A 27,397-nucleotide genomic window follows, 5' to 3' on the forward strand; every position below is an offset into this window, starting at 1 on the left:
TGGGATGTCATACCTCACAGGGATTTGTCATTACAAGCAGTGTATCCCTTTGGGCACCTACTTACTGGAAAATCAATGAAGAAGGCCATGATGATTGTAGTCTGGATTTGAAAATGTTTTATACAACATTCTACATTGTCTTCAAAATCCTAGGGATGCTCTGTCTACATGATGCCAAACATAAGTGGAGCACTGAACAATTCGTTCACCATCTGAATGTTTCCAGGCGTGCAGATATTGGCCCTTGCATAGAGACCTTGTCTGGCTGACCCCATATAGCCAACCCTATAAAACTTATGTAACTAGCTCCTATGTATCAATAGCTGCCTTCTCAGAGGAAAAAACCCATAGGATTATCTATAAAAACCAAAAATATTACTATAAAGAAAACCCAGCTAAATAGACTCCTTTCCCTTGTCATTTAAATGCAAATTTACCTGAGGTGGAGCAATTGTCATTCATTGAGAAGATTCTCTCTTGGTCAAGGGTCCTTAACAGTTCACAAATTTGCATTTTAGTCCAAAGTACCTATGACCTTCCTTTAACACAAAGTCATTTGAAGAATAAAATGGAATAACTTGGACCCTAATTGCAAAGTGATGTTCTCAGTATAAGGAAAATTTTGTTTTGGACAGAGTGAAGTAGTTTCCAATCCGTCACTGCCACAGCTCTTCAAAGGCACAGGCGAGCACACACCATGAGCTCACTTAGCGTGAGTCTGCCTAGCTGGCTCTTCTGAGCTGACAGAAGTTCTTCCTAACATTTTTCTTTAAGTTCTCAGACCTTTTTGAGAATCTGTTGAATGTTATGGGCCTTCTCCCCCAGAAATAAACACATTCACACAAAACTCAGCTGTTACATATTTTCGTTCTCTCCCCATATCTCCACTCCCCACCTCCCACCCTAGCAACTTATCCCTGTGGATGAAGCCCTTTCATAGACTCATGGTTAAGATTCCCTGCATTTCTTTCAAGGAGAAAAACTTATTCTTCCTTCTCTACTCCCAACACTCTTGTGAATGGCCATCAGAGAAATAACCTGATGGAATATAAATATATAGACAAGATCGTTTAGATGTAATTAACAGGTAACTCCCTATTTGATGATAGTCAAAACCATCAACCCAGTCTATGACAGCAAACATTATCTGTCATGCTTAATCAGAAACTAGTATAGTCCTTATTAGATTCACTTAAAAAAAAGTATCCTAATCAGTAGTCTATTCTGTATACTTTGCATCTTTCACATATGATTGGTGAATTTATATATTTGCTTTATAACTTTTCCAAGTTTAAACTTTCTTGGGAGAAATAAGTTGACACAAGGTGGTTTTGCTAGCTTAATAACCATAATGTTCGTTGAATTCTACTTTATATATAGAGAGAGTTAATTTTGTACCAATTTTTGGTTGATGTTAAATCAATTAATTTAATCGCCCCCCCCCCAGCACATATTAGTCATTTTATTTGGTTGAGTCATCTGTTTCCTTGGAAACACAGACTATATAGAGTCATTATGTCAATTGGTTGCATTTAAAACTGAGTGGAAGAGCAATATTGTCAATAAGTTATTACAGAAAAAAATAGAGAACATTCTAGATCTTCACTCTCTGTCAGGTTATTCATTGTATAATTTAACTACTCTGTTTTCTACTTTTGTATCTATAGAATTGTCAATTTAGTATTTGAGCATCCTCTTACATGTCTTATACAGTTTAACCTGTTTTAAGATCCACAAATGTGTAGTTATCTGCCCAGTGTTTGATGACATCTTGAGAGGACATAAAGCTTGCCCCTACTGGGTGCCCTTCTATATTTCCTTCTCTTTCATCTTCTTGTTCCATTTTGGGCCACATTGAACAATTCTAGATGCCCCTTGACATTTCAAAGACTGGCAGACTATAGATTTTTCCTCTCAGCTCCACTGATCCAAACTGTCCCCAATTGAGTTTCTTTCATCTGACCTCAAAAATAATTTCATTTTCATTGGTGGATGATCATTTATTTCCTCTAGCTGATCCCCCATTGGCTGAATGGGGAGGGTACAAAAAAGTCAGTTATGTCATTATTATTAGCAACATGCCGAGATCAACAAGGTTATTTTTTGTTATTTAAGCATACAGTATCCCTTTGCCTGTTTCCTGCAGATTTCATCTGCACATATACATCTCAGTGCTTCCTTCCAGTGGGAAATGAAGATACAATAATAAAGAAGGGAAGCTTATAAGATCATGCAATTAAACCTGCGGGAGTCTCAAAAATACATTCTGTGAAGTTTTTTTTTTAAGATAGATTTATGAGATAGCTTAGGTTTAGATACCCCTAGTGCTTTGCTTCTCATGTTAAAATTTTAAACACACATACACACACACATATTTCAGTAACTAAAAAGTGATATCACAGATTTATGAGCTTAGTGATAGAAGAGTCCATAGAGGTGTCTGGTAAAACGTAGTGTGCACTGCATCCCTGACGGTTGATCATCTTTACTTTGTTTATCCCTCTCAATAACAGAAAACTTACTTATCTCACCCAACAACCCACTGCATCTTTGGTATGCTGTGTTGAAAATTCTTCCTTATATTGAGCAAAAATCTGCCTTCATGAAACATCCACTCAGTAGTGGCAAATGTTTACATCTAAAGCACAGAAGCCACTTCCGTCATTTACCTGAGAAGCTTTCAGAAGTGTTAAGATAGATTATCATAGGTACCTGAACTTTCTCTTCTTCATTCTCAGCATCCCCAAATCTATCAATTGTTTCTCATCAATTATGACTGTTTCATCTTCCTTTGATTATGACCTCAGAGTCATTTTTCAGTTTTCTAAAACTCACATGGGTTATTATATAAATAAAAACAGGAGACACCATATGAAGTGCTTTGTAAGAATTTAAATATGAGTATCCTCTTGCTCCCCTCTCATCTTCTAATTTCACAAATCTATTAAGCATAACTGGAAATGATTTATTCTTTGTAAAAACCTCATGCTGTATTGTTCAAGATGCCCTGATTCTCCAGATATTTGTTTTGTCCTTCACTTAAAAATGAAAAAAAAAAAAAAAAAGAGCCTACCAAATGCTTCTTGGTGCCTTGAGTAATTTGGACTTGACAAATGTCAATGTGACATGAAAATTTTCTCTTGAGATTTTACTGTTTCTTTCACAGTGACTAGTTAATATTTCCTACATTGTTGTTAGTGCTCAACTCCTGTCTTTTACTGGAGATTGGGTAGAACTTGAATAGCACCCATTTAGGGGCAGTTAGCATGATGAAGGACAGTAGAAGTTGTAGAGAGCTCTGCTGAAGGAACAAATGGAACACAGACTTTAAGGGCCCTGAAAATATCTGAAAAATGACCAAGAACCTTCCTCTCGTCAGCAACACTGGAGTTGCAAACAGAGAAACAGACTACATATAGATGAAATGGGTGGTTAGCTTTCCAGTTTAGTCTCATGTATTAGCATTGTCACCCAAAAGCTCCATTTACCTCACACCCAAAACATCTTTGCTGACCTTCCAAGGGGTCCAAATTGCCACCCTAAGAAATGCATTCCTCTGAGTTGAGACATTGGCTTTCCAAGAGTTCCCAACACGAGAACCTGTGTTGGAAAAACCCATCAAGCTAAAATCATCATTAATCACCAAGCATGGATTCGTTTGTCAGATTGATTTTCAAACGAATGGCTAGCTGAAAGCAGGGCCCTAAACACAACACAGGAAAGTTGTGATAAGGCCAAGGGACAGAGAACGAGAAGGATAGTCTTAACTGAGAGTTTCCTGAAGTTGGAAGCTCTAAGAAGTGGCAGGAGTGGGAAGTCAGTCTTCAAAGGCAGACTCCCATGAGAAGATGAACACACAGCGAAGTCCATTCTTTGATATCAGATATTTTCTGACTAAGGATAAGGGAAGAAGCTAAGAACAGCATGAAGAACAAGCAAAGTGCTGCAACCAGCACAGAGCAGGCCAAGCAAACTCTTGTGATGTCTGGTCATGAGCCAGAAACTCCAAAGTTGGCTTACCCCTTTTTCTCCATCCATGAAATGTACTAAAGAATGGGTCATACATCCTTACCAAAATGTACAAGGAATGGGTCATACATGATGCTAAATGAAAGAAGCCAGGCACAAAATACCACATATTATCTAATTCCGTGTATAAGAAATGTCAAGAATAAACAAATTCATAGAGACAAAAAGCAGATGAATGGTTGCCTGGGGCTGGAGAAATGGGGGAAATGGGAACTGACTGCTAATGGCTACAGGGTTTCTTCATAAGATGATTCAAATGTTCTGGAATCGGACGATGGCCAGGGTTGTACAGCTCTATGAGTCTACTGGAAACTGCTGAATTGCACTTTCTCAAAGGGTGAAATTTTGTGGTATGTGAATTATAACTCAGTAAAAAGTTTTTAATTAAAAAAGAATAGCCCTTTTAATCTTGCAGGTCCTGAACAAAATCAAAGATCGACTTAAAGATCCTACCATCACAAGAATTTCTTGCTCTGAAAAGATTTGCCCTTCCATACCTTTCTCCTCCAAACTCACGGCAAACTTCAAGTCCGTCAGTTGCCAGGTGGTGATGCCCACTGATGGGCCGTGCCTGTGAGGCACTCACACACTGACACCTCAGCGTGCAGTCCATTGCCAGCTAGACAGCAAACCGACTTTGGTGGTGGCTCAATCCTGAATCTTTAACTAAAAGTAATTCTGAGACAGAACAAGGTCACACACTGGAAATAAATTCCGTCATTTTCTCTTCCTCCCTCTGAGATGTTAATGAGAGAAGCTGCTCTGCATAATATGGGACATCTTCCCAAATTCACGGTGACATTATTGGCACAATCAGAAGTGGCCACAAGAAAATCAAACCACCCCCTCTCCCCACTCCTTGCCATCACCTAAGAATTTCAAAACCTTTTGGAGCCACACACATGGTTCTGTACCGTGAGAGTCTGTGGCAGATGAAACCATGCTTTAATGTTCACAACTCAACTTCCTTCAAGAAGATCAACCATGTAACGGTGATTAGAGCCAGCCTTAAGCACTTTCACCCTATGGTTCAGAGGCCACAAAAATAAGCAAGTGTCTGGAGACAAAGAAACTGAAAGAGGTTCAAACGCCTGAGGCCAGATTTCTAATCACATCACCTCACCCTTACCTTTTGATCTTTTGTGTCAACCCTGGGGATACCCAGGCTTTAGAGGTGGCCCCATGAAATAGAAGGGGCTTCCCTGATGGGTCAGTTGGTAAAAAGTCTGCCTACAGTGCAGGAGAGCCAGGTTCAATTCCTGGGTTGGGAAGATCCCCTGGAGGAGGGCATGGCAACTCACTCCAGTATTCTTGCCTGGAGAATTCCATGGACAGAGGAGCCTAGTGGGCTACAGTCCATGGGGTCACAAAGAGTCGGACACGGCTGGAGTGACTAACACATAAAATGGAAAAGTCAGTGGATTGTCACTGTAGCCCACCTAGTCAAATCCCAAAAGGATTTTCTTCAACAAGAGTTAAGTAGTTGCAGATGGCTTCAAAGGAAATCATTTTGTATCTTTTCTTCTTTCCTGATGTTCCAACTAATAAGAACATTTTCTAGTTTAGATAAAAAGATTTGTTATCTTCATGATTTTCAAAATGACCTAAGGGCCAGGTTTAAAAGCATTTTAAAACTGCAATGACTATATTTCACAGATGATTATAACCTTTTAATTCTGGGCAGATTGGACCCAAGGTCAGGCCTATACACAGACTGTGCTCCCTGGGCGAGAAGACCCATACCCCATCCCAGAGTAAGATACCCTAGGCAGTGCCCTGTGCCAAGCTGCTTACAGATCAGGGACCCCCGAAGCGTTCTGCTGTTTCTGACATGACAGTTCTGTTTTACCCACCCGGGTTGCTCCCTCAGAGCATGAGTAGCTGGCCAATACAAGGCTCTCATAGTTTGATGTAAACAATGTTTTATTGAAACTTTCTTGATGCAGCAGTTTTGATGCCAGGTACATTCTATCATGGTTGAAGAAAAAAGTTTTATACTTTCAATTTGTTAAATTGTTTAATATTGCTAAATACTTGTGCTAATGTGTACAAGTGATGTCCCTATCTCACCTCTACAATCATATAAGTGGCTTAAGCTTGGGTTGGGGATGTCTCTTGTACATAGACTGGATAATGAAAGAGTTTGCATTTTGATAAAGTGGCTTTCAAGTTAGAGACTTGCATGATCAGACCCTTTGCAGTGGGTACTTCTTCAAAACTTAGCCCAGGGGTTCTTAAGCCTTATTCTGCCTCAGAATCACCAGCTGAGTTTGTTAAAAATGGAATTGTTGGGCCCCACTCCCACTTCCAGATTCTGATTTGGCATGACTGGGGAGAGCCCCCAGGAAACTGCACATGTGGCAAGAGCTCAGCTGCTTCCAATGAAAACAGTCCAGAGAGAACTTTTTGAAAAAAACTACCTTAGAGCTTTAGCCCAGGCACCAAGCTGGATGTTCAGTCATCTTGGCGCCATCTCAGGATAAGCAGCCAGGAGGGATTGGGTCCACTTTGGCTTACCCATCTGACTGAGTGATCCCTATGGAGTCCCTCTACTGACCACAAGCTGAGTTAGGAAGAGGTGTGTCTGGTTCAGTTTGGCTTGTTGGATGATACTGATGACTCTCTGTTTGCTTTTACTTGCTATTCGTGGATACCTTGTGCACCCTAGAAACAGAGATACCAGACATAGGTAAGCAAATCACATGGGTGGGTGCCTAATGCCCCTTCCTGCCTAAGACATCACCTCCTAATAATATGCTAATAGGGAAACTTTACTTCTTAAATAAGTTTAAAGGAATAATGTAAATGTTAACTTAGGAGTTATAACTCAGGTAAGTGTTTTCCAAAAGGAGAGCTCCACTAAGTGGAATTTGCTGGAGGATCAGAATGTACCAAAAAGAAAACATGATAAGAGAAAGTTGGCAGTTCAGTACTTCCCGGGAAAGCAAAGCCTCCAGCCTCATGGTGTTTTCTTAGGTGATATCACAAGTGAGTCTGTAAGTTCAAATAGATTTGATTTTGTGGACTCCCCTGGTGGCTCAGATGGTAAAGAATCCTCTTGCCAATGTAGGAGACAAGAGATGGGGGTTTGATCCCCAGATCAGGAAGACCCCCTGGAGGAGGGCATGGCAAAGTACTCCAGTATTATTGCCTGGGAGTCCCATGGATAGAGGAGTCCTGCAGGCTACAGTCCATGGAATCACAAAGAGTCAGACACGACTGAGCGACTAACACTTTCACCTCACTTTCACTTTCAAGTTGCAAGTAGAGAAAGAGACGGCGCAGCAGTCTTCCTACTTCCAGGAATTTAGTTGACAAGTGTATTAAGAGAATGCCCATGATGACCTTCTTGAATAAGATTTCTCCATGTTCCCCTTATGCAACCTCATGGTTTCTGTTTTACCCCATCAAAAAAAAGATAATAAACTTTAAACTGACCATTTACTGACAATGGCATATAACTCTGAAATTAGTCATAAGTATGTCTATTCAACTTGTTAACACATTACACTTGTCAAAACTGTTCTAAGTTACCTGAAATTGCAAAGGAGAAAATTGAATTTGTTCACTTTCGAATGCCAATTGTCATCAAAATGGCAGTGATGGGGTTTGTCATTTGGAGTCCATTTGGGAGAGGCACTTCCCAAATATCAGTGCACAAGATCAGCCTTGCTACTTTGGCATGACTGACTCCTTAAGCAAATTAAGTTGGTTATCAAATTGCTTGCTGGTAAAATGTTGCACTGTATTAATTATGAGCATTAATTGCCCATTTCACAATCTATGTGGTTTTAACTGGCATGAGTGAAGTGATATTTGCTAAGTGATCTTTGCTAAGTCTCCATGCAGGCATTGCTTGCATGGAAAACTAACCAGAAGATGACAATACCACTAAAGTTATAATCTTCACATATCTCAAATCGCAATATGTGTTTAGACACAAGGGATTAGAACAAATTGGAATGTATTCCAGTGGTTTTTCTTACTCAGGTTTGGCATGTTTTCACAAAGTAGAAAGAAACCAATCTCAAAAGAGCTGAAGTGCACTTGGGAAATGGCATGAAATGGCAAGAAATTGCTTCTCAGTATAGGAGACCTTCCTGACTGTTGGCTGTCAAGAAAATAGCAATCAAATTTGAATTTGGTGCATTTGGGCTATTCCATTTTCTAAAGGCCAGTGCACAGAGTTTGAGAACAGCCTCGCAAAGCAACATAGTTAGAAGAAGATTGTAACACTGAATTTTTTTTTGTCACTTTCAGAACAAGAGTATTCTGAAGGTATTTATTTTGCACACTCAGTTACATACAATCTAATCTAATATTGGTCCAAGCACAGACTTGTTAGTGACCCTGGGTGAGCTTTCTATGTGCCTGGGTTTCCTCAGTTGAGATTTGAGAAGAATGATAATTCCAAGTTCCCTCACAGGCACTTTGAGGATATTCAATAATAAATGAATGTAATGCATTCCAAAGTGTTTTTGTACAAATAACATTTCTCTTGGAAAAATAGCCTATGGACTTTCCCTAAACAAAACATGATTAATCTGGTTCAGTTGAAACTTCCACAAGCTGGCTACCAAAGTATTGAAGGTTGTTTTGAGGAGGGGTGTGACCCCTTCTTTATTCTAGAAAGATCTAAGGGCACTGGAAAATTTTTATTCTGAAGGCAAAAAGTACAACTAAATATGTGAAAACTTTTACTCAAACCCATATTTAAGCAGTCTTTGCTACAGAGATGCTTTGTCTCGTATGACTGCCAAAGCAATACTGGAATCTGTCGGGCCCTTCACGGTTTATTTACAGCAGCTGGCATGGTAATTCCAGGGTTGAGGATGTCCCTGGAATCTACCGGACTCTCTTATTTGATGAAGGTAAGTAGAAAAAAATCAAGTATTCCAATTGGATTTGATTTTTTTCCAATTAAAACTATAAACTGGATCTCAAGTCAGTATTTGCCAGCCTTACTATCATTAACATAAATATGCTTAGAGGGCAAATGGCAATTACAAATACAATCAGGAACATGCCAGTCTTTTTTTTTTTTTTTTTTTACTCTTAACAGCTCTGGGTTTTATTTACAGTTTAATGCCAGTCTTTAAGAGCATCTTAATTAGTCTAATGACCCTCTCCCGTCCATTTTGCTTGGCTAAGTAGCCAAGGCCTGAACTCCTCTATGTCTTAGTTAGATTCATGTCCTACAGTTTAGTTCAGCGCTTACTGAGCATCAGCCCTGTCAGACCCTCTGTTGGCACTGAGGTAGAAAGGTAAGGTTCCTGCCTGCAAAGAGTTCACAGAGTAGTTGGAGACAACGAGGTGTGGAGGGGAAAAAATAGTGCTTACACCCAGGATTCAGATCTTACTCTCTAATACCATTTTTCAATAAAAGGACTAGGGATACTTGGAAAAATGATTCATTCTGGTGTCAGGGCAGGTATCATACAAGATGAGCCTGGAGCATCGTGTAGTTCCAGAAAGGAAGGACGTGCTCAAAAAACAAACAAAGCACACCCGCACTGATGGCGGTGGATGAGGGGCACACGAGCCAACAGAAAGAGCTCCCAGGGGGTAAAGCTGCGACAATTTGAGCAACAAAATAAAGTAGTATTGGATTTAATGCAAAATATAAAGCAAATATCCATGAGTCCATATTGATATGAAAAAAATGGTTGAGTTCATAAATAAATGGAGAAGAAAACATAAAGTTGTCATGCAGAAGAACTCCAAATAATTTATATAGATACTCGACCCTCAAGGAGGTACACTCCCTACTCTTTAAGTGTTGTCTTGGCAGAGTAACTTCCTCCAAAGAATACAGTGTGGAAAATAAGACAGAAAGAGTTAACTTACAGAGGACAAACCCAACAAACACTACCTCAGTCAGGTGATTGAGGTCAACATTAACAGTGATAAGCCATGTTGATATTATGTACCCTTGATTTGATTTGATGAGAATGGCACTTTACCCCTGTGGTCTTCCTTCCCTAACTGTGAGAAAAAAAAAATCAGACACATTCCAATAGGAGCATCCTACAAAATACCTGACCAGTACTCCTTAAAACTGTTAAGGTCATCAAAACCCAGCAAACTCTGAGAAACTGTCACAGCCCTGTGGAGCCTAAGGAGACTGGAAGGCTAAATATAATTTGGTATCCTAGATGGAATCCTGAAACAGAAAAGGGATATTAAGTAAAAACTAAGTAAATCTGAATAAAATATGAACTTCAGTTAATAATTTTAAAAAATAATGCTAATACCATGTCATGGGTGCTGCTAGGTAATGTGTTCCTCCTGTCTGCTCATTTCTCTCCTTTCTACTTCCGTTGTGACACTCCTATTTACAAGTCATAGCCTATTTACTGATCTGACTCCCCCACGAGACTGTGAGTTTCATGAAGAAAAGGGCTTTGCTGTGCACACAAGTAGGTCTCCCGACCATAGCACAGTTCCTTGGCACATTGTTTGCACTTAGTAAATATTTTTTAATGACTCCACGAACAAATACAAACATAGAAATAGTACCAAGGAAGGAATGCAGGTGAGAGATGGCAGAACCCTGGACTGCGGACAGTGGAGATAAAGACAAGTGGGCAGATTGGAGACGAGTTTAGGAGGTAGAATTTTTTTTCTTTAATGTTGTTTTACTGGATATGGGGAATGGCGGAAAGAAGGACTAGTAAAGAATGGCTGCCGGTTTCCGATTTAGGCTACCAGGTGTGAGGCGGAGTGCTGTGCAGTGAGCACACTAGAAATGAGACAGGGTAGCTCTTGTCCAACCTCTCATGGTTTATTAGGGGATACAAATACATTTTTTTTTAAGTTAATATGACGTGTGATCACCCAGAATAGAGGTAAGCATAGGCAAATAACTGAGCCTAGAGATTTAGGGAAAGCTTTCTTCAGAAGATAATGCCTGTATAAAACCTTAAAAGGCATACAAGAATTAATTACTTAGTAAAGAAAGGAATGTGCCCCATACCAAGGAATATTTAAAAGTCTGTAGAGTTTTTAAAGATGGGAAGCAAATGATCAGATTAACTCTGGAGGCAAGATGGGGAAAAACGGATTTAAGGTTTCAAAAACACCTCCTATGGGCAGGGCTGTGGAAAATATTGCAGGCCAGAGATGATGAAGGTTAAAACTAATGTAATGGCAGGAGGGATAGAAGAAAAGTTCTGAAAGTTCATTTGCAGGCACAATTACATGTGGAGAGAAAGGGGGAGAGTAAGGGTTAGACCTCAAGGTTTAGAGCTTAGATGATGTCAGCAGTACATGACCCTTAAGTTCAAGCAAAATGTCCCCCAAACCAAAACTCCTGCAGTGATAGGAAAAATGAAATTAGGAAGATCAAAACTAGTGAATGAGCTCAGCCACATATGCAGATAAAAATAATACAAGGTCCCGTGTAAATATATAATTGAAGAATTTCAGGAATACCAAAATCCAGTCAAGGGAACTTGTCACCTTTAGGAGGTATGGATGATTGTGATTACAACCAAAAGAAAGGTCAAATGTAATCACTTGTATTATGTCCTGAAAGAAGAAAATGTGGATTCAAGAAATATGGTAGTCAGCTAAAAAACAAACAAAAAAGTGAAAAACAAGGAAGCTTGGAAAGGAGAAGTTTGGCACAATGTATCTGCAGCACAGCTCGACCTAAGCCACGCTCGTCACAGTTTATGGATGCCTTTCAGTTTCCAACAGGACCCCAGGAGGACAGTAGGGACCCCGAGTGAGGTAGGAAGCCCAGAAGACAAGAAGTAGGTTTGTGAAGGATGGGGAATTCAGGAAGAGAATAACTAACTTCGGTTTTGGATTTTGAGGTGACTGAGGAGTTTCTGTTTGGGGTGCCTGAGATATCCAGGCAGTAATCTAGTAGGTAATTGGAGAACTCGGTGGGGGGAGTAGAAAAGGTATGTATGAGAAAACAGATCTCCTGGGATTTTCTCTCCTCTGCATCTTTCTCTACCCTCAAACAGATGGTACTGGGATATCAGATCATTACAGGTTAGCAGTACACACTGAATTTTTTTTAATCCCAGACCCATTACTAGAAAAACAAAGAGGTGTCCATCTCCTCAGTACATAAGAAGGAAGATACATTAATACTTTCACCTCTGAAGAGAGTTTTCCACTTGTGACAAAAGGCAGAGCCCAGGGAGTGTAGGCTGAACAAATTACTTTAAATAACTTTCTTTTTCTCTTCTCTTAGCACAAGCCCTGCTCACAAATACTATCTGGCTATGGACCCAATGTCTGAATCACTTTATCTATCAGACACCAATACCCGAAAAGTCTACAAGCTGAAATCTCTTGTGGAAACAAAAGATTTGTCCAAGAATTTTGAAGTGGTGGCAGGGACTGGTGATCAGTGCCTGCCCTTTGACCAGAGCCACTGTGGAGATGGCGGAAGAGCCTCAGAAGCTTCCCTGAATAGCCCACGAGGTAAGAAAAATTCTTTGGTCATCTAAAGGTTTCGTTTGACTTCACAGATCCCTAAGACTGTTGTCCCAGTGTGTTCCATCCATCCCAATATACTGTACCTCTGACAGACATCATCTCTGAAGTCTGTATGGGAAGATAGGCACTGCTGCTGCTGCTGCTAAGTTGCTTCAGTCGTGTCCGACTCTGTGCGACCCCATAGACAGCAGCCCACCAGGCTCCCCCGTCCCTGGGATTCTCCAGGCAAGAATACTGGAGTGGGTTGTCGTTTCCTTCTCCAATGCATGAAAGTGAAAAGTGAAAGTGAAGTCGCTCAGTTGTGTCCAGCTCTTAGCGACCCCATGGACTGCAGCCTACCAGGCTCCTCCGTCCATGGGATTTTCCAGGCAAGAGTACTGGAGTGGGGTGCCGTTGCCTTCTCCGGAAGATAGGCACACCCAGGACTAATTTTTAGCCGATATGCATTGGGATAGTCATAACTATTAGGAACATATTGGAATGCCTCTTTTCTGGTTGATAAATAATTATTGCCCAGGACCCTCTGCCTCCTGGACACCCCAGCCCATGATCTCCTTCTTGGAATCTCCCAACAGTCCAACAACTAAAGGGTTAACTCCTGGCCCAGCAAAGGGCCCCCAGGAGGATGGCTTTAGCACTGTGGCCTGCACTGGTTAGGGGTCAAATCTGTGCCACATTCTGCCACTTTCAAATATATTGAGTATCTCATAGACTTGAGACATTCCTGCCTTTTGCTTAACAATCACCAACCTTTAATGAACCTTTCTTCCATTAACTTATCTAAATCATTGTTGAAGTGAAAGTGAAAGGGTTAGTCACTCAGTCGTGTCTTAATTCCTCTGTTCATGGATTATCCAGGCAAGAATACTGGAGTGGGTTGCCATTCCCTTCTCCAGGGGATCTTCCCAACCCAGCAGCTGAGCCCAGGTCTGCCACATTGCAGGCAGATTCTTTACCACCTGAGCCACTGGGGAAATCATCCTTGAAGCTATATACTTACATTTTAAATTTATATCACCCATAGTATGCATGTGTGCAGGCTAAGTTGTTTCAGTCGTGTCCAACTCTTTGCCACCCTATGGACTGTAGCCTGCCAGGCCCCTCTGTCCATGGGATTCTCCAGGCAAGACTACTGGAGTGAGTTGCCATGCCCTCCTCCAGGATCTTCCCAATCCAGGGATCGAATCCACGTCTCTTATATCTCCTGCATTAGTAGGCAGATTCTTTACCACCAGCATCACCTGGGAAGCCCCACCCCTGGGAAGCCCCACCCCTAGTATCCTAGTATAACAAATTCCTTTTTTTTCTTTTGCCTTCTGTGAGAGCTCAGACTTAATTTTATTTGTCCTAAATTTAACTTCCCAATATTCAAGGGTCAACCCTCGATTCTGTTGCCTGAAATTTTTAAATAAATCTATGTTCTCCTAGTCAGCTTCATGATTTTATAGACTTGGATCATATTCCCATCTTAGGCTACTAAGCTGAAGGATAGTCAGCTGTTAACTCTGTCGCCATATATAATCCACCCTATCTCCTTCATTATTTAATCATTCTCTCTTCCTTCTCCAAGAAACTTTTATGAAGTATTCATTGTAGTGAGTTTTAAGAACCCAACATGGTTTTTTTTTTTAACTATTACACAAATAATATACAATTGTTGCAGAAAAATCAGAAAATAGAGAACACAAAAAAATGTTTTTAACTAAAGTTACCCATAATCCTACCACATCTACAAAACCACTGTCAACATTTTTATCCTTCTAGACTTTTTTTCTGTGCATATCATATATTTTATTCTCTAATAATAGAATCATAGAATGCTGTTCTATAATCTGCTTTTCGTACTTAATGTATTATGAACACCTTTCCATGCCAAAAAATATAGTGAGGTCAATGTGTTTAATTCATTAGATGGTCAGTTACTGTTTCAAATATTAAGAGGTTACTCTTTAGCTATTTGACATTTGCCATATGGGGATTAAATTTCAACTCCAATCAGAGTTTAAAGGCTTCCCTTTCTTCAAGGCCATATTCAAGGCCTGTGTCTTTCTTAAAGCCCCTCTGGCTAACCAACCCATTAAATCTGAATTTCTTTAACAGTGTCTACACTACCCAATTAGCACCTAGTTATATTTTGCCTTCTTTTGCTTTCCAATTCTTTCATGAATGGGAGGCTTGAGATGAGAAACTATATTTCTTTTGACTCTTCCCCACCTCCCCAGCAAAATCTTGCACAGTATGAAATCTACTACACAGGTTTCTTGTGTAATTGATAAATTAGGTAAGTCTTATCCATACCCAAGTACTCCTAAAAGGAATTTCAGTAGCACTGAAAGGAAATGATGTTTTCTCCCTAAGGGAACATAAGCGCCCCCACCCATAAGTATCATGGTAAAGTGTTTGGGAATGTTTCTTTTCTCTTGTGCCTGTGCTTGTTTCTTACATATAGTAGGTCTGCAATAAACGTTTGATGAGTGAATGCTTAACTCAGGTGCAACTATAATTAGCTCATCTTTCAAGGAAAGACATCAGGTTGGAGTTCCACCTTATGCACAGGTTTAAAACTCTTGCAGGTATTTTAAGGATTTCTGCATAAGAAATAGGGAGGAATCAACCTTGTATTGTGCCTGAAATTGACATCCTCCTGAGTGGCTGCTAGTATGAAAACCACTCATCTCACCTACCACATTCAACCTGCCACATAGAGAATGAATATCAGCTTTTCCAAATAAAGCAAATAATTGGTTCCTGCAGCTTTTTTTTTCTTTTTGCTCAAAAAGCAGCAATAATAGAGTCCTGATGAGCAGGATTTACATGAACTCTGGAAGCATCAGTAATGAGAGTGCCAAAATGTATGTGTCTATTAAAGTTAATATTTAAGTTTTTCTTCTGGTCATAGCTAGTAGCACATTTTTCTTTGGCTTGATTTACTCAACCTTCTATCCAAGCGTGGCCTTTACAATAATGTGGTACACTTTATTCATCCCAAAGCAGTAAGGGGCCCTAAGAACAGCTGGCCCAGGTTTCAGACATCTGAATGTCTAATCCATCCAACACAGCTTTCACATAATGTACTGAAGCTGCTGTTGGCAACATCTGCTCTAATCCAGTGAGTGAAGGAGGATGCTTAAAGGAGGGGTACAAGTGGCTCACATTAAGTGTCCATCACATCTCCTTCCATCATGTTCACAGTGGATGAGGACCCTGTTAGTGATCTTCAAAATCACTTTGATGACAAAACCTATGTCCAGGCGTCAGTGGCTCTGAAAATGCTGGTCAGAACACTTCAGTGCCTAGTTAGGGCACCTATCTCCACGCTGAATCTAGACAGCACTTACCCTTGGCAGTGAGTCAGAAGTGAGAGTCTCATTATATGGAATGCTGCAGGGCAATTTCATAGACTTCCATAGAAGGAAAAATCATGCAAGAAGTCGTTAAGGCACCATGTGCAAACTGAGAGGAGAGTATTGCTAATTGCTAATTATGTCTTTGAGGTTCTCCTGCAGGTCCTTTCTCTCTCAAAAAAGCCCAATTTGTTTGTTTGGTTTTTTTTTTTTTTGGCTTTACAGCTACCATGCACATCAGCTCCTTCGTCCTTCCCCCTTAGAAGACAGCAAATGTTTAATGGATTTCTTTAAGGAGAGGTTTGATTTTTCTCTCCACCTAGAAGCTAATAAAGAAAAGCTGTAGATCAGTAGAAAATGGAAATGTACATCTAGGGAGTACCATTTCTAGGTTAGGAAAGAGAGCTCCCTCTAAGACTTTAACAAGCAACATATTGCAATTACAGGCAGGCTCTCCAACATGTCCTTAATTATGCAAGGTAAGTCAAATAAATGTTAATCTGCAAGACAGCTAATTTATTTGCTGAATCTATTCTAAATATAGGATGAAATAACATTTTCTTTTGAGATCATTTGTCCTAACGTTGGAATAGATCATCCAATGGGATTAAAACCAGTCAGCAAAAGGCGAAAGGTCAGAAGCCATGGTTTTCGGTTTTTGTGTGTGTGTTGTTGTTTTTTTAGAGTTGGGGGGCTTTTTGTTGTTGTTTTGAGAAATGAAGGCAAACTGTGATGAACACAGGATTAGGAAGCCTAGATTTTCACGTCCCCTCCATGTAATGATTCTTGGTATGACCCTGTGTAAGTCACTGTACCTCCCTGAACCCTGAAATTGACTTAATGATGCCACTGACTAGTTTTGTTACACTGGGCTAGGCATACACATACTGAGTCCTGAGATTGTTCAGTTGTATAAACTGAAGGGCTTAGGATGCTCTCCTTCCCAGCTCTAATGTATTAAAATAACCATAAGTATAACTTACTGAGTGTCTGCTGTGTGCTGTACACTGTTAGATATTTTACGCATGGTATCTCTGATGTTTGCAACTCACAAGGTGAATAGTATTATTCCCACTGTATAGATGAGAGGATAGAGGCACAGATACCTTAAGAAATTTGTGTGTGTTAAGTTGTTTCAGTTGTGTCCGACTCTTTGGAAATTTACCTAGGGTCAGACGTTTTACAGATAACACTGGAATTCAAACCAGGTCTGCCTGAGTTCAAAACCCATGAGGCACAGGGATGGGATGGTGGGTGGGGGAGCTGATGCCTGCACTTTACCACACTACTAAAATCCATGATCTCTCTGGGAGGTTGGTTTCTCTGGGAGGGTAGGAAAGAGTGGGAAATGCTTTTCAGTGTAATGACATGTATTCAATGAAAACAAAATATTTTTATTTGGAAGATGAATGACTTTTAGTCTACTTTCATTTTCCTATTAAAACTATTTCTCAGATTTTACTGACCCAGTAGTATGCCCATAGTGCACTCTTTAGCATTTGCATCATCTGTCAATAGAATTGTTCAAATAAATCCCCAAGAAACTTTGTCACATCTCTTTGGAAGATTCTGCAATTAGAAATTTCACCAACTTTTTCTTAATAGATGGAGTTTTATGTAAGATAACCCCTGGGTACTTCTCCTAGGAAGAAGTCTTTATCTAATCCAGTTTTCTGCACTTTGATTGGAATCCCAATAAAGAGAAACATTTGCCATTTTACTCATCAATACTTCAATATGATGGGGCAAGGAAAAAAGTTTAGCAAGGAGGTTGATGGTGTGCTAATCCCTGGCATTGTATATGAGTTTGAATTGACTTTGAAAGATGCTTTTAAAACATGCATGGATGATGTAGTTGAAACTTAGGTTCCATTTATTATTTTTACTGCAACTTTCTTTAATTCTACAGAGAACTCAAACTAATGAGTCATGTAATAGATGACCAAGTACTTAAACAAAATGTGAAATGGTACTATGTGGAGATATAAAATAAAATTTGTGACAAGCTGAATACATTTATTTTTTAAAAAGTAGAGACAGAGGGTGAAGGAGTGACTGGACAGCATGAAATTAATCAATGACTTAATATGGTTTTCTTGGACCTCACCAAGGAGTATATCTCCATTTTCATGTGCATCTTTAAGCATATTGACCTCAGAACTCGACAAGGATTAGGCAGTATCTACACACGTGCAAACAGCCCCAGAGCTGTTCCCGAGAAGGGAGTTGACCCTTAAATCTTCATGGCTTCTAAAAGTGTTTTTGGGTTATTCATGACACTAATCATGCAGGAGTTCCTTTAACTTTATTAGCAATTAAGAAAGCTGGGTATGATAAAGTCTAGACAAAAATAATCTGTTTTTGTCCCTACCCAGATATATCCAAGGTGCATCCTAAAGTTCTGCTGATGCCCCCTGTTATTTATATGCTGTTTTGAAGGGCTAATTTTGGGGTTAGTGGAAAGATGGTAAAACTCTCATCAGTGATGTCACTAGTATCTTGCTGATACAACTGGTATCTATGAGGGAGAGAGTATAGTGCACAAACACCTGAGAATGTTCTTTTGTTTCTACTATGCAATGGGGTGCAGTGAGGCTTTTCCTAAATTCCTTTAGTACATGATCCATTATGGTGACATAACTGTTTGTGTTGACACTAAGGCCAACCCTCATCAAAATTACAGGCAAGCTGCAGCATGCGTAAAATGAATGGTATATTTGGGCAACTATAAATAATTCAGAATTGTTAAAGTAAACATATTTGAGGGTGATAGGAGCAAGGCAAGAAAAAGAAGTTTGCATTTTGTCCTGTAGGCAAAAGGTTTGAAGCAGGGAAATGACTTGATCATCTGGTGGATGCATTTGTCTACTTTTCTTATTTTTAATTGGAGGATAATTGCTTTACAATGCTGTGTTGGTTTCTGCCATATATCAACATGAATCAGGCATAAGTATATATATGTCCCCTCCCTCTTGAACTCCCACCCCCACACTTCCCCCTCATCCCACCCCTCTAGCTCATCACAGAACACCAGGCTGAGCTCCCTGTGTTATACAGCAACTTCCTCCTAGCTATGTATTTTGCACATGGTAATGTATATATGTCAATGCTACTCTCTCAATTCATTCCTCCCTCTCCTTCCCCTGCTACATCCACAGGTCCATTCACTACGTCCGTGTCTCTATTCCCGCCCTGCAAATAGGTTCATCAGTACCATTTTTCTTGATGGATACATTTTGGACAGATTATTTTAGTGACAGGGTAGATATGCTGGAGCAAAGCTGGGGTAAAAAAAATCATTGGAAATACCAATAGGTATACAGTAGGCAATGGAAGAGAATCTCATGAAATAGAGAAGAAATCTTCACAAGAAGAGGAAGTGAACAGAGAGAGCTTGGTATCCAGGAAGCCAAGGAAATGGTTTGTTTCCAAAAGGGGTGAAAAACAATATCAGGTGTCACACAATTGTAGCCATTGGATTCCGCAGTGAGGAGCTCATTGGTGATTTGAATGATGGTAGAGGTGGAAGCCAGATTTCAGGCATTTGATGAGCCAGTGAGAGGTGAGGAAGTAAATATGACTACTGAAGATCACTCTTTTGAAGAGAGGCTTGGGTGCAAAAGATAGAGGGATAACTAGTGAGAGGACAAGGCACTCAGGAGCTTTTTCTATGAGATACATGCAATGATTACAGGTCAATGGTAAGATACAAGAGGCAGAGAATAAATGATGAAACCAGATTGGAAGGAAACTGGAGTAGGCCTGGAATCGGAGGGGAGATTGAAGAGACCTCCCTAAGATAGTGTGTCGGTGTAGGGATGTGGAAGTTTGTAGATAGAAGGGCTAGAAAATTGACCAGTCCTCCATTCTGAAGGCCTCACTGTTCTAGAGAAGTGAATCTCTTCTGCTAAAAATGACAAAGTACAATCAGACCTGGAGGTGTGTAGGAATGGTTTGGACACCCCACCTAGTAAAGTCAGCTTTCTGGGTAAGATCAGCTTTCTGCCACACATGACCAAATTCCTGCCTCAGCTTCAAGGCATTTCCTGTGAGAACTTTCCTCCCACATCCTTGTCCTAGAATCAGAGGCATCTTGAAAAAAAAAAGTTTGACAAAGCCTTAAAATTCAGGTAAAATATTTGTTCTTTATTGCTCAGTGATCCTGTGTTGTTTCCACTTCTGGGTATTTCTTTCCTAAACTGTTATTGTTCCCTCAGTTTGCGGTAGCTACACCTGATGACTTAGTACCTATGATGCAACCAGAAGGAGAGTTTAACTTTTATTGATGTTTATTTATGTTTTGGCTCCGATGGGTCTTAGCTGTGGCATGCTAGGTCTTCACTGTGGCATGTGGGGTCTAGTTCCCTGACCAGAGATCTAACCCAGGGCCCCTGAATTGGGAGCACAGAGTTTTCACCACTGCATCACCAGGGAAGTCCCAGAGCTTAATTGATTATTTGCACAGTGGGTCTAATGCATCTGCTTATGAATGGTCAAAAGATTTAGAGCTTATATTACATCAGCAGCTGGAACTTGAGAACCTTTCTGGCTTTTCTATCACAATCCTAAAATCATAACCTGTTGGTAGAGAAGTCAGACAAAAGGAAGGCACTTATATCTAGCCTTGGCTAGTTGGTCCGGGACACATCCATGATTAATACAGGGAACTTGTATTAAGTTCATTCAAGTTTTATAAAGCTACAAGGACATTATTAAATGACTTATCTTCTGCATTTATTTTCATTTTCATGTATAACATTCTAGCAAACAGATAATACTTTAGAGGACAAATACCATGAGAGACAAGTTCCCAGGTTCTGGAGTCAAATCACTGCACACAGATCCCAGATCCACCACTCGTTAAATGTGTGGTCTTGGGTAAGTCACCAGACTTCCCTGAGCTTCAACTTCCTCATCTATGAAGTTAGAATAGGAGTAATCATGCCGACATGGGAGTGTTCGGTAATGCATGTGAAAGAAAGTGAAAGTCGCTCAGTCATGTCTGACTCTTTTCGACCATGTGGGCCATACAGTCCACAGAGTCCTCCAGGCCCGAATACTGGAGTGGGTAGCCTTTCCCTTCTCCAGGGGATCTTCCCAATCCAGGAACTGAACCCAGGTCTCCCACATTGCAGGCGGATTCTTTACCATCTGAGCCTCCAGGGAAGCCCAAGAATACTGGAGTGGGTAGCCTATCCCTCCTCCAGGGGATCTTCCCGACCCAGGAATGGAACTGGGGCCTCCTGCATTGTGTGAAGTGTGTTGTAAAGCACAGTGCCCAGCATGTAGTGTCTACATGTTAAATATTACCTGCCATTCTGATCAGGCTTGCTGTTTTGTTGCTAATAATAAGGCTGCTTATAATAATGACCCAAATACGGAATAAGTTACTTCGAAAGGAGGCAAGTTTCAAATTATCCTTGTAAGTCAGTCTGAGCCTTGATCATTTCTAGGGTAGAAAGGTGTGGGATTTGGGGATATGACTGGCTGATCCCTCCGGACCTTGAGATGCAGTACTTCTATTGCTGGTTCTTTCTACATGTTATATTTTGAGGAACCCCCCCACGACCCTCGTTACCAAAATTATGCCCTTTAGCAGCCTACACTTTCACCATTAAATTCATTCCATAATGGTTTTCTTTAGAGGTGAACTTCAGTGTTGAGTGCAGGTACTGCCTAGGAGAGCAACAGATTAATCCCTCATTCAAACACGTAAGGGGGGCATTGAGGACATGGAGCACAGGATGGGTGGGTTGGGATAGATGAGATCACCAGAGGGGGACCAGCCGAGGTGGCAGCCACTCCAGGTGGCATGAGGAAGGGCAGTGCTAGGTATCTAGCAGAACAGCAGCAAAGTGGGGAGAGATGGGAGGATAATGATGATATACTTCTCTGCGGTATTGTCTCCAGTGACGCTTCCACCCCTACATCGCAAGACAGACTATATGGAATTATGATTCTTCCTCTTTTTACTTGAGATCACTAGCCCCCCAAACTTTCCTTATCACAGCTCCTCAGTGTCACATCTTTCTTATCTGTCCACTTAAGGATCACCTTAGCTAATATAAAGACCCCCCCCATCAAACAAAAATGACAGAGATCACACACTAACAGACTGCAAATCAGTTAAATCATATTTTGAGTGGTGTATTATGGTAACCTATAAATAACTAATTGCATAAAATTGCTTTAGTAGTTTCTAGATGGCAGCTTTAATTAAAAGCACCAGAGACATTTAGAAGTTTAGAAATGGATGGTATGTAATTTGCCCTTTTACCAACCGTAAAATGGTAATTAAGGAATTTGATTCACTTCTTCCTATTAAAAGTTTTATGAGAATAGCAAGTTCCTTCTAAATACAATTTCTCTTCAACAGAAGGTAGTACGTTTGCTTTATCAGTCTTCTCCAGCAGGGTAAGATGTTTAAATGTACAAATTCTTCAGAAGTTAATTAGGAAATTTCTTTCAATGCAAAATGTTTGTTTTTAAGGTTCTAAAACATGAAACTATATTAGAGCTAAAGCTTTGATCATGGCCCCATATTGCTCCACCATCAATACAAGATAGCCCAGTAATTTCAAGTTTACCAAATGCATGGTGCTGACTGTAAAATCAAAGAAATGAGGGAGTCATTTCCTGGTAAGTCTAGCATGCTTTGCTGATTCTTGAAGGAATCTGAAGTCTGCCATGCATTGACTTCCCAGGGGACCAAGAATATTCACTCCACAACAGAGGAGTCATCAGATGTCTTTAGTTTCATTGATCCTCCAGCCATACTGGATGAATTAGCAGGTGTAGAGTGTAAAACTCAATCAACATGCAAAAGTCCAGATATCTTTGGAAATCCATTACTTTAATATCATCAGGGGCTAAAACACAGCTGGAAATAGAGCCAGGAAAGCCACTTTTATTTTATAATTGATCAATTAATTGCATTTTGGCCACTTCAGACCAAAATTTACAGATGGCACCACAGAGGGCATTTCAACCAGCATTTTGGAGGTACTGATGGACAGGGAGGCCTGGCATGCTGCGATTCATGGGGTCTCAAAGAGTCAGACACGACTGAGCGACTGAACTGAACTGAACTGAACTGAATGACTTCAGTTACACGCACATAAGAAAGACAACTGCTAAGTTTTTTTTGTTTTGTTTTGTTTTGTTTTGTTTTTTAAGTCAAGCAGTTTCTCAAGCGAACTGAATCTAAGCAGGAAACTTGTAAAGGAGGGGCTGTTTGAAATGTCTTCTCCTTTTTCCTCTTTCAGGGACTCCCTTGGCTAACTCTGAGCCCCCTCCCAAGACAGAAATCCAGGCTTTCCCCTCTCTTACCCTTAGTCAGAGCAGGGTTAGGCATACTGTGGCGTTTGTTAAAGGCAGACAACTCCGTGGGAGGAATGTTTTATCCTGACATTGTTTACAATTTCCAGTGAATGGTGATAGTAAACACAGATCTGTCATCAATTTCATTATTATTTTCAATATTCCTACCAAAAATGTACTTCCCTTGTTGTCAGCGCCAGGACAGGCCATTCCCATAGCCCCCAAACCTTCAGGTATAAGGAAAATACCCACAAAATACTACTCAGTACAAAACGATGTACCGTATACTGCTGCATCTATAACAGTAAAGGGTTGGTTTATACATGCAGAGAAAAAAAGATTGAGAGGAAGTTAATCTAAATGTTAGCAATGGGAATTGCTGCATAAGGAATATTGAATGATTTGATTTTTGTTCTCTTGAACTTCCTGAGAATTTATTATTTTGTAATTCAACAAAAGACAAAACATATTATTTTAAAACACACACACACACACTGTCCTAGTCCCTGAGATTTCAGGTCTCTGCTTCCATAAGAGACAGCTCTCCACAAAGCGTCTCAAAGTGCTGATGGTTGTCACTGGGTTGCTCTTAACCAGAGGGGCTGTACTATGAGTCAAGGAAAAAGGCTCAGTGGAAGACTTTGAAGGCCATCCTGGCAGTCCCATAGTAAAAAAAAAAAAAAAAAAAAAATTATTATATTTATTATTTTTTAAGAAAGAGAAATATAAAGAATACAAAATTAAAACAGCCTATAATCTCGCCATCTAGATAAGCCCCATTCATATTGAAACATAAAAATATAAAAGTAATATATGTCTGTGATTTGAAAGTCCAGACTCTATAGAAAAGTTCAGCAAATTCTAGGCTTCTTCACCACAAACATACACACCCGAGTCCCTCTTTTTAAAGTGTTCATAGTTTCTTGAGATTCCTTTGAGATCTTCATATGTATTTTTCCCTTACATAAAAGGAATCATATATGCATTAATTTTCACCCTGCTTCTGTTGTTTGATTATAGTTTTTAAGCTCTTTGAAGTATTTTTGAAGCATATACATCTACCTCTGTTTTTAAGAGATATTACATATTATATTACAATATATGGACATACCATTTATTAAGTAATTTGTTTCTTGGTGGACATGTTGGTTTTTTAAATCCTTTATCACTATAGCACTGCGTTGAACAAACTCATTCATGTGTTTTGGGGCATTTTTGTGAGTATCTACACCAGATTAATTTTCAACAGTAGTAGATATTACCAAATTGCCCTCTCAAAAGATTGAACACCAGTAGTGTGCAAAGATGCCCGTTTTGCCATACCCTCAGCCACACTAAGTATTACTAAACCTTTTAATATATGCCCATCTGATTGGTAGAAAATGGTAGCTTGTAGCTTAAATTATAATTTCTTTAATTATAAATGAGGCTGAATGTCATTTCATATCTGTTGTGACCATTTGTATTTCTTTTTCAGTAAATTCACTTTCATATCCTCTGCCAATTTTAATACTGAGCTTTTGATCTTTCTCTTTGGTAAATTAAGAAAAACATCCCTTTGTCTCTCCTACGTGTTGCAAATATTTTCCAAGTTTGTCATTTCTTGTCTTGTAGAAGTTTTCTAATTTTATTTGGTCAGATTTAGCAATATATGTCCTTAAGGTCTCTAAATTCTGTGTCCTTCTAGAAATCTTCCTGTAGAAAAAGTATTTTTAAGACAAGTGGGCAAGCCTTACAATGACCCTTAAATCATATTCTTTGTATATCCCATTTGGGCCCTGTGAAATCTGGAAAACTTAAGAAGTGTTTAGAGTAGTTAAAACCAGAGACTTTGGGATCCGGCAGGTAAGACTGAGCTCAAATTTATTGCTAACCTCTCTGAGCCACTGCTTTCTCATGTTGGAGTAGAGACAGTGCTCCTACCTTCCTTATAGGATTATAGCAGATAAAATGACACAAAATAGGTTAAACCAGTACCTGGTACAGATTAAGTGCTAAATAAAGTACGATGATGAGAAGGAAGATAAGAAATTTTTTTAAAACTAATAGAACTGGATTGTCTTCAAGACTACTAGTAAACATTTTGTTTTCAAAATTGCTTTGCTGTATACAACTTTTCTGTCAAACCTCATTGACTGGATATACACAGTCCTACTTTAATTCTCTTTGCCTGCAAAGTACACTGTCCAACTAAAGGGAGAACTTGCAGCTATGTTTTTAAAATATTTAGAGAGAGGTGCTGAAGGGAGCTTGGTGAAGAAAAGTGTATAGGAAATCACAAGTACACATGTGCATAAGGAGACACACTAGGCTGACAGTACACTCTACAAAATGGGAACAACCTTTCCTGGTGGCTCAGACAGTAAAGAATCTGCCTGCAATGCAGGAGACACAGGTTCAATCCCTAGGTCAGGAAGATCCCCTGGAAAGGGAATGGCTACCCACTCTAGTATTCTTGCCTGGGAAATCCCATGGACAGAGGAGCCTGGTGGGCTACAGTCCGTGGGGTTGCAAGAATCAGACACCACTGAGTGACTAACACTTTCACTTTCACAGTATAAAAAGGGGGAACAACCTAACAATCCATCAATCAGGTTTAGTCAAATGATGGAATATATATAGCAATAAAAATGAATTAACTAGATGCCCATGTAAAAGCATTAATAGTCACAAAACATAAGGTTGCATGAATGAAAGAGAAAATTGCAAAAGAATATATATGATGTGATATCATTAGCATATTTTTGTGGTTAAAATATACAAAACTAAAATTTACCATTTTTGGGGGGGGAAGCCCTGTGTGGTTTTCAGGATCTTAGTTCTCCAACAAGGGATTGAACACCAGCCCAGTGAGTAAAAACGTGGAGTCCTAGCCACTGGAGCAGGGAATTCTCCCATTTTGACCATTTTTAAGTTACAATTTTGAGGCATTAAGTAGATTCACGTTGTTGTGCAGCCATCACCACCATCCATCTCCTACATAAATTTTTGAAGCATAGAAACAAACAACACTATATATTATTTTTTGACATATACATATATAGAGAATGTATAAAAACATGCAAAGAAATGACACGCACGAACTGCAGACTAGTACTTACCTCCAGGGAGGGAAGGGAAAAGGGAACAGAGATAAAAGACATGGGTTTTGCCTGTTTTCACAACATTTTCTTTTTTTTTAAGAGATATAGGAAGCAAATATTAACAGCTCTTAAATTGGGGTGGTAGGTGCACAGCAGTTTGTAATGATTTTCTGAGTTGTCTTCCATTTGAAATCTTTCATAAATTAAAACAATGTTAAGTCAGAAGTCGGGCTTAGAAAACAACTTTCAAATTTATACCTGATAATTCCATTTTAAAAAGTGTTTGTTTGATTGATTTAAATAAGGCTTTCACTCACAGAGACAGTGTTCAAAATATTTAACAACCTCTAAGGCACAGGAACCAACATACCAGGATATGTACCAGCATTGGCCCTGAAGTAGAGTCTTTCGGGACCCCTGCAGTGGCCAGTATTAACTCCTTATTTTCTGAACTGATTGCATTTGAGGATCTTTCATTAGCTACAGAGCTCACCAACACATCTAGTGTGTGTCTGTAGGTGGAGTTCCCTAAATGGCTGACATTGAACTTCCTCAATATTAAAGACCCTTTGATGTAATGAGTCAGCTTTATTGTTGACCAAAGAAAGTCACTGTTTCCTTGGGAGTGAGTCCTGGCCCATTTAAAGTTTCCCTCTGAGGAATCAAAGGCTTAATAATTCAAATGAGAGGTTATCTTCAAGCCCCAAATATCAAAGCCTAGCCAGAAAGCCCCAGTGTTATTTGCTCTATTTTTCTTCCAGTTTCGTTTGCTAGCTATTCCATTTGGTTTTTCAAAAGGCTTGTTAGACTGTGTAATAGGTTTTTGGGGAAAGGAAGGTGAGTGGGTGCCCCATTTTACCAGTGTTTACTCAGGAAAGAAAGCTGATCACAGCAGTAATTTCCCTTAGTGGGCAGGAATCATTCCTCATTCTGGAAGGCATCTCTAACCCAAGGGAATTAAAGCCATGGTAGTGGATTGATAGATCTGCTCCTCCTACTTCTCCCCCCGCCCCAAGTCAAAGAGCCACCAGAATGTCTTGTACCAAGACTGCCTACTTTGGTTTCTATAATCTTTTCTGTGTACTCTTGAACAAAGTCAAACCAGAACTGTAGGCAGGCAATTGTCCCAGCCCTACCTTAGGACCTCAAAAGTGCCTCCCACCT

The 27,397-nt window shown here is 39.8% G+C and overlaps 1 protein-coding gene across 2 annotated transcripts in view; it reads left to right on the forward strand.

Annotated features, from left to right (window-relative positions):
- Positions 1-27,397, forward strand: part of TENM1 (teneurin transmembrane protein 1) — a 904,402-nt gene that overhangs the window by 788,055 nt on the left and 88,950 nt on the right. Inside the window, exons 24-25 of one of the 2 annotated variants that reach the window (XM_086388153.1) lie at positions 6,698-6,718; positions 12,239-12,471. In XM_086388153.1, the coding sequence (XP_086244279.1) occupies positions 6,698-6,718; positions 12,239-12,471 (254 nt within the window). The remainder of the gene's footprint in view (positions 1-6,697; positions 6,719-12,238; positions 12,472-27,397) is intronic. The other variant, XM_086388154.1, reaches the window with a different exon arrangement.

The sequence above is a fragment of the Bos grunniens genome, chromosome X (genome assembly GCF_055505025.1).
Source record: "Bos grunniens cultivar Pamir isolate PY7600 chromosome X, Bosgru_T2T1.0, whole genome shotgun sequence".
NCBI lineage: Eukaryota > Metazoa > Chordata > Mammalia > Artiodactyla > Bovidae > Bos > Bos grunniens.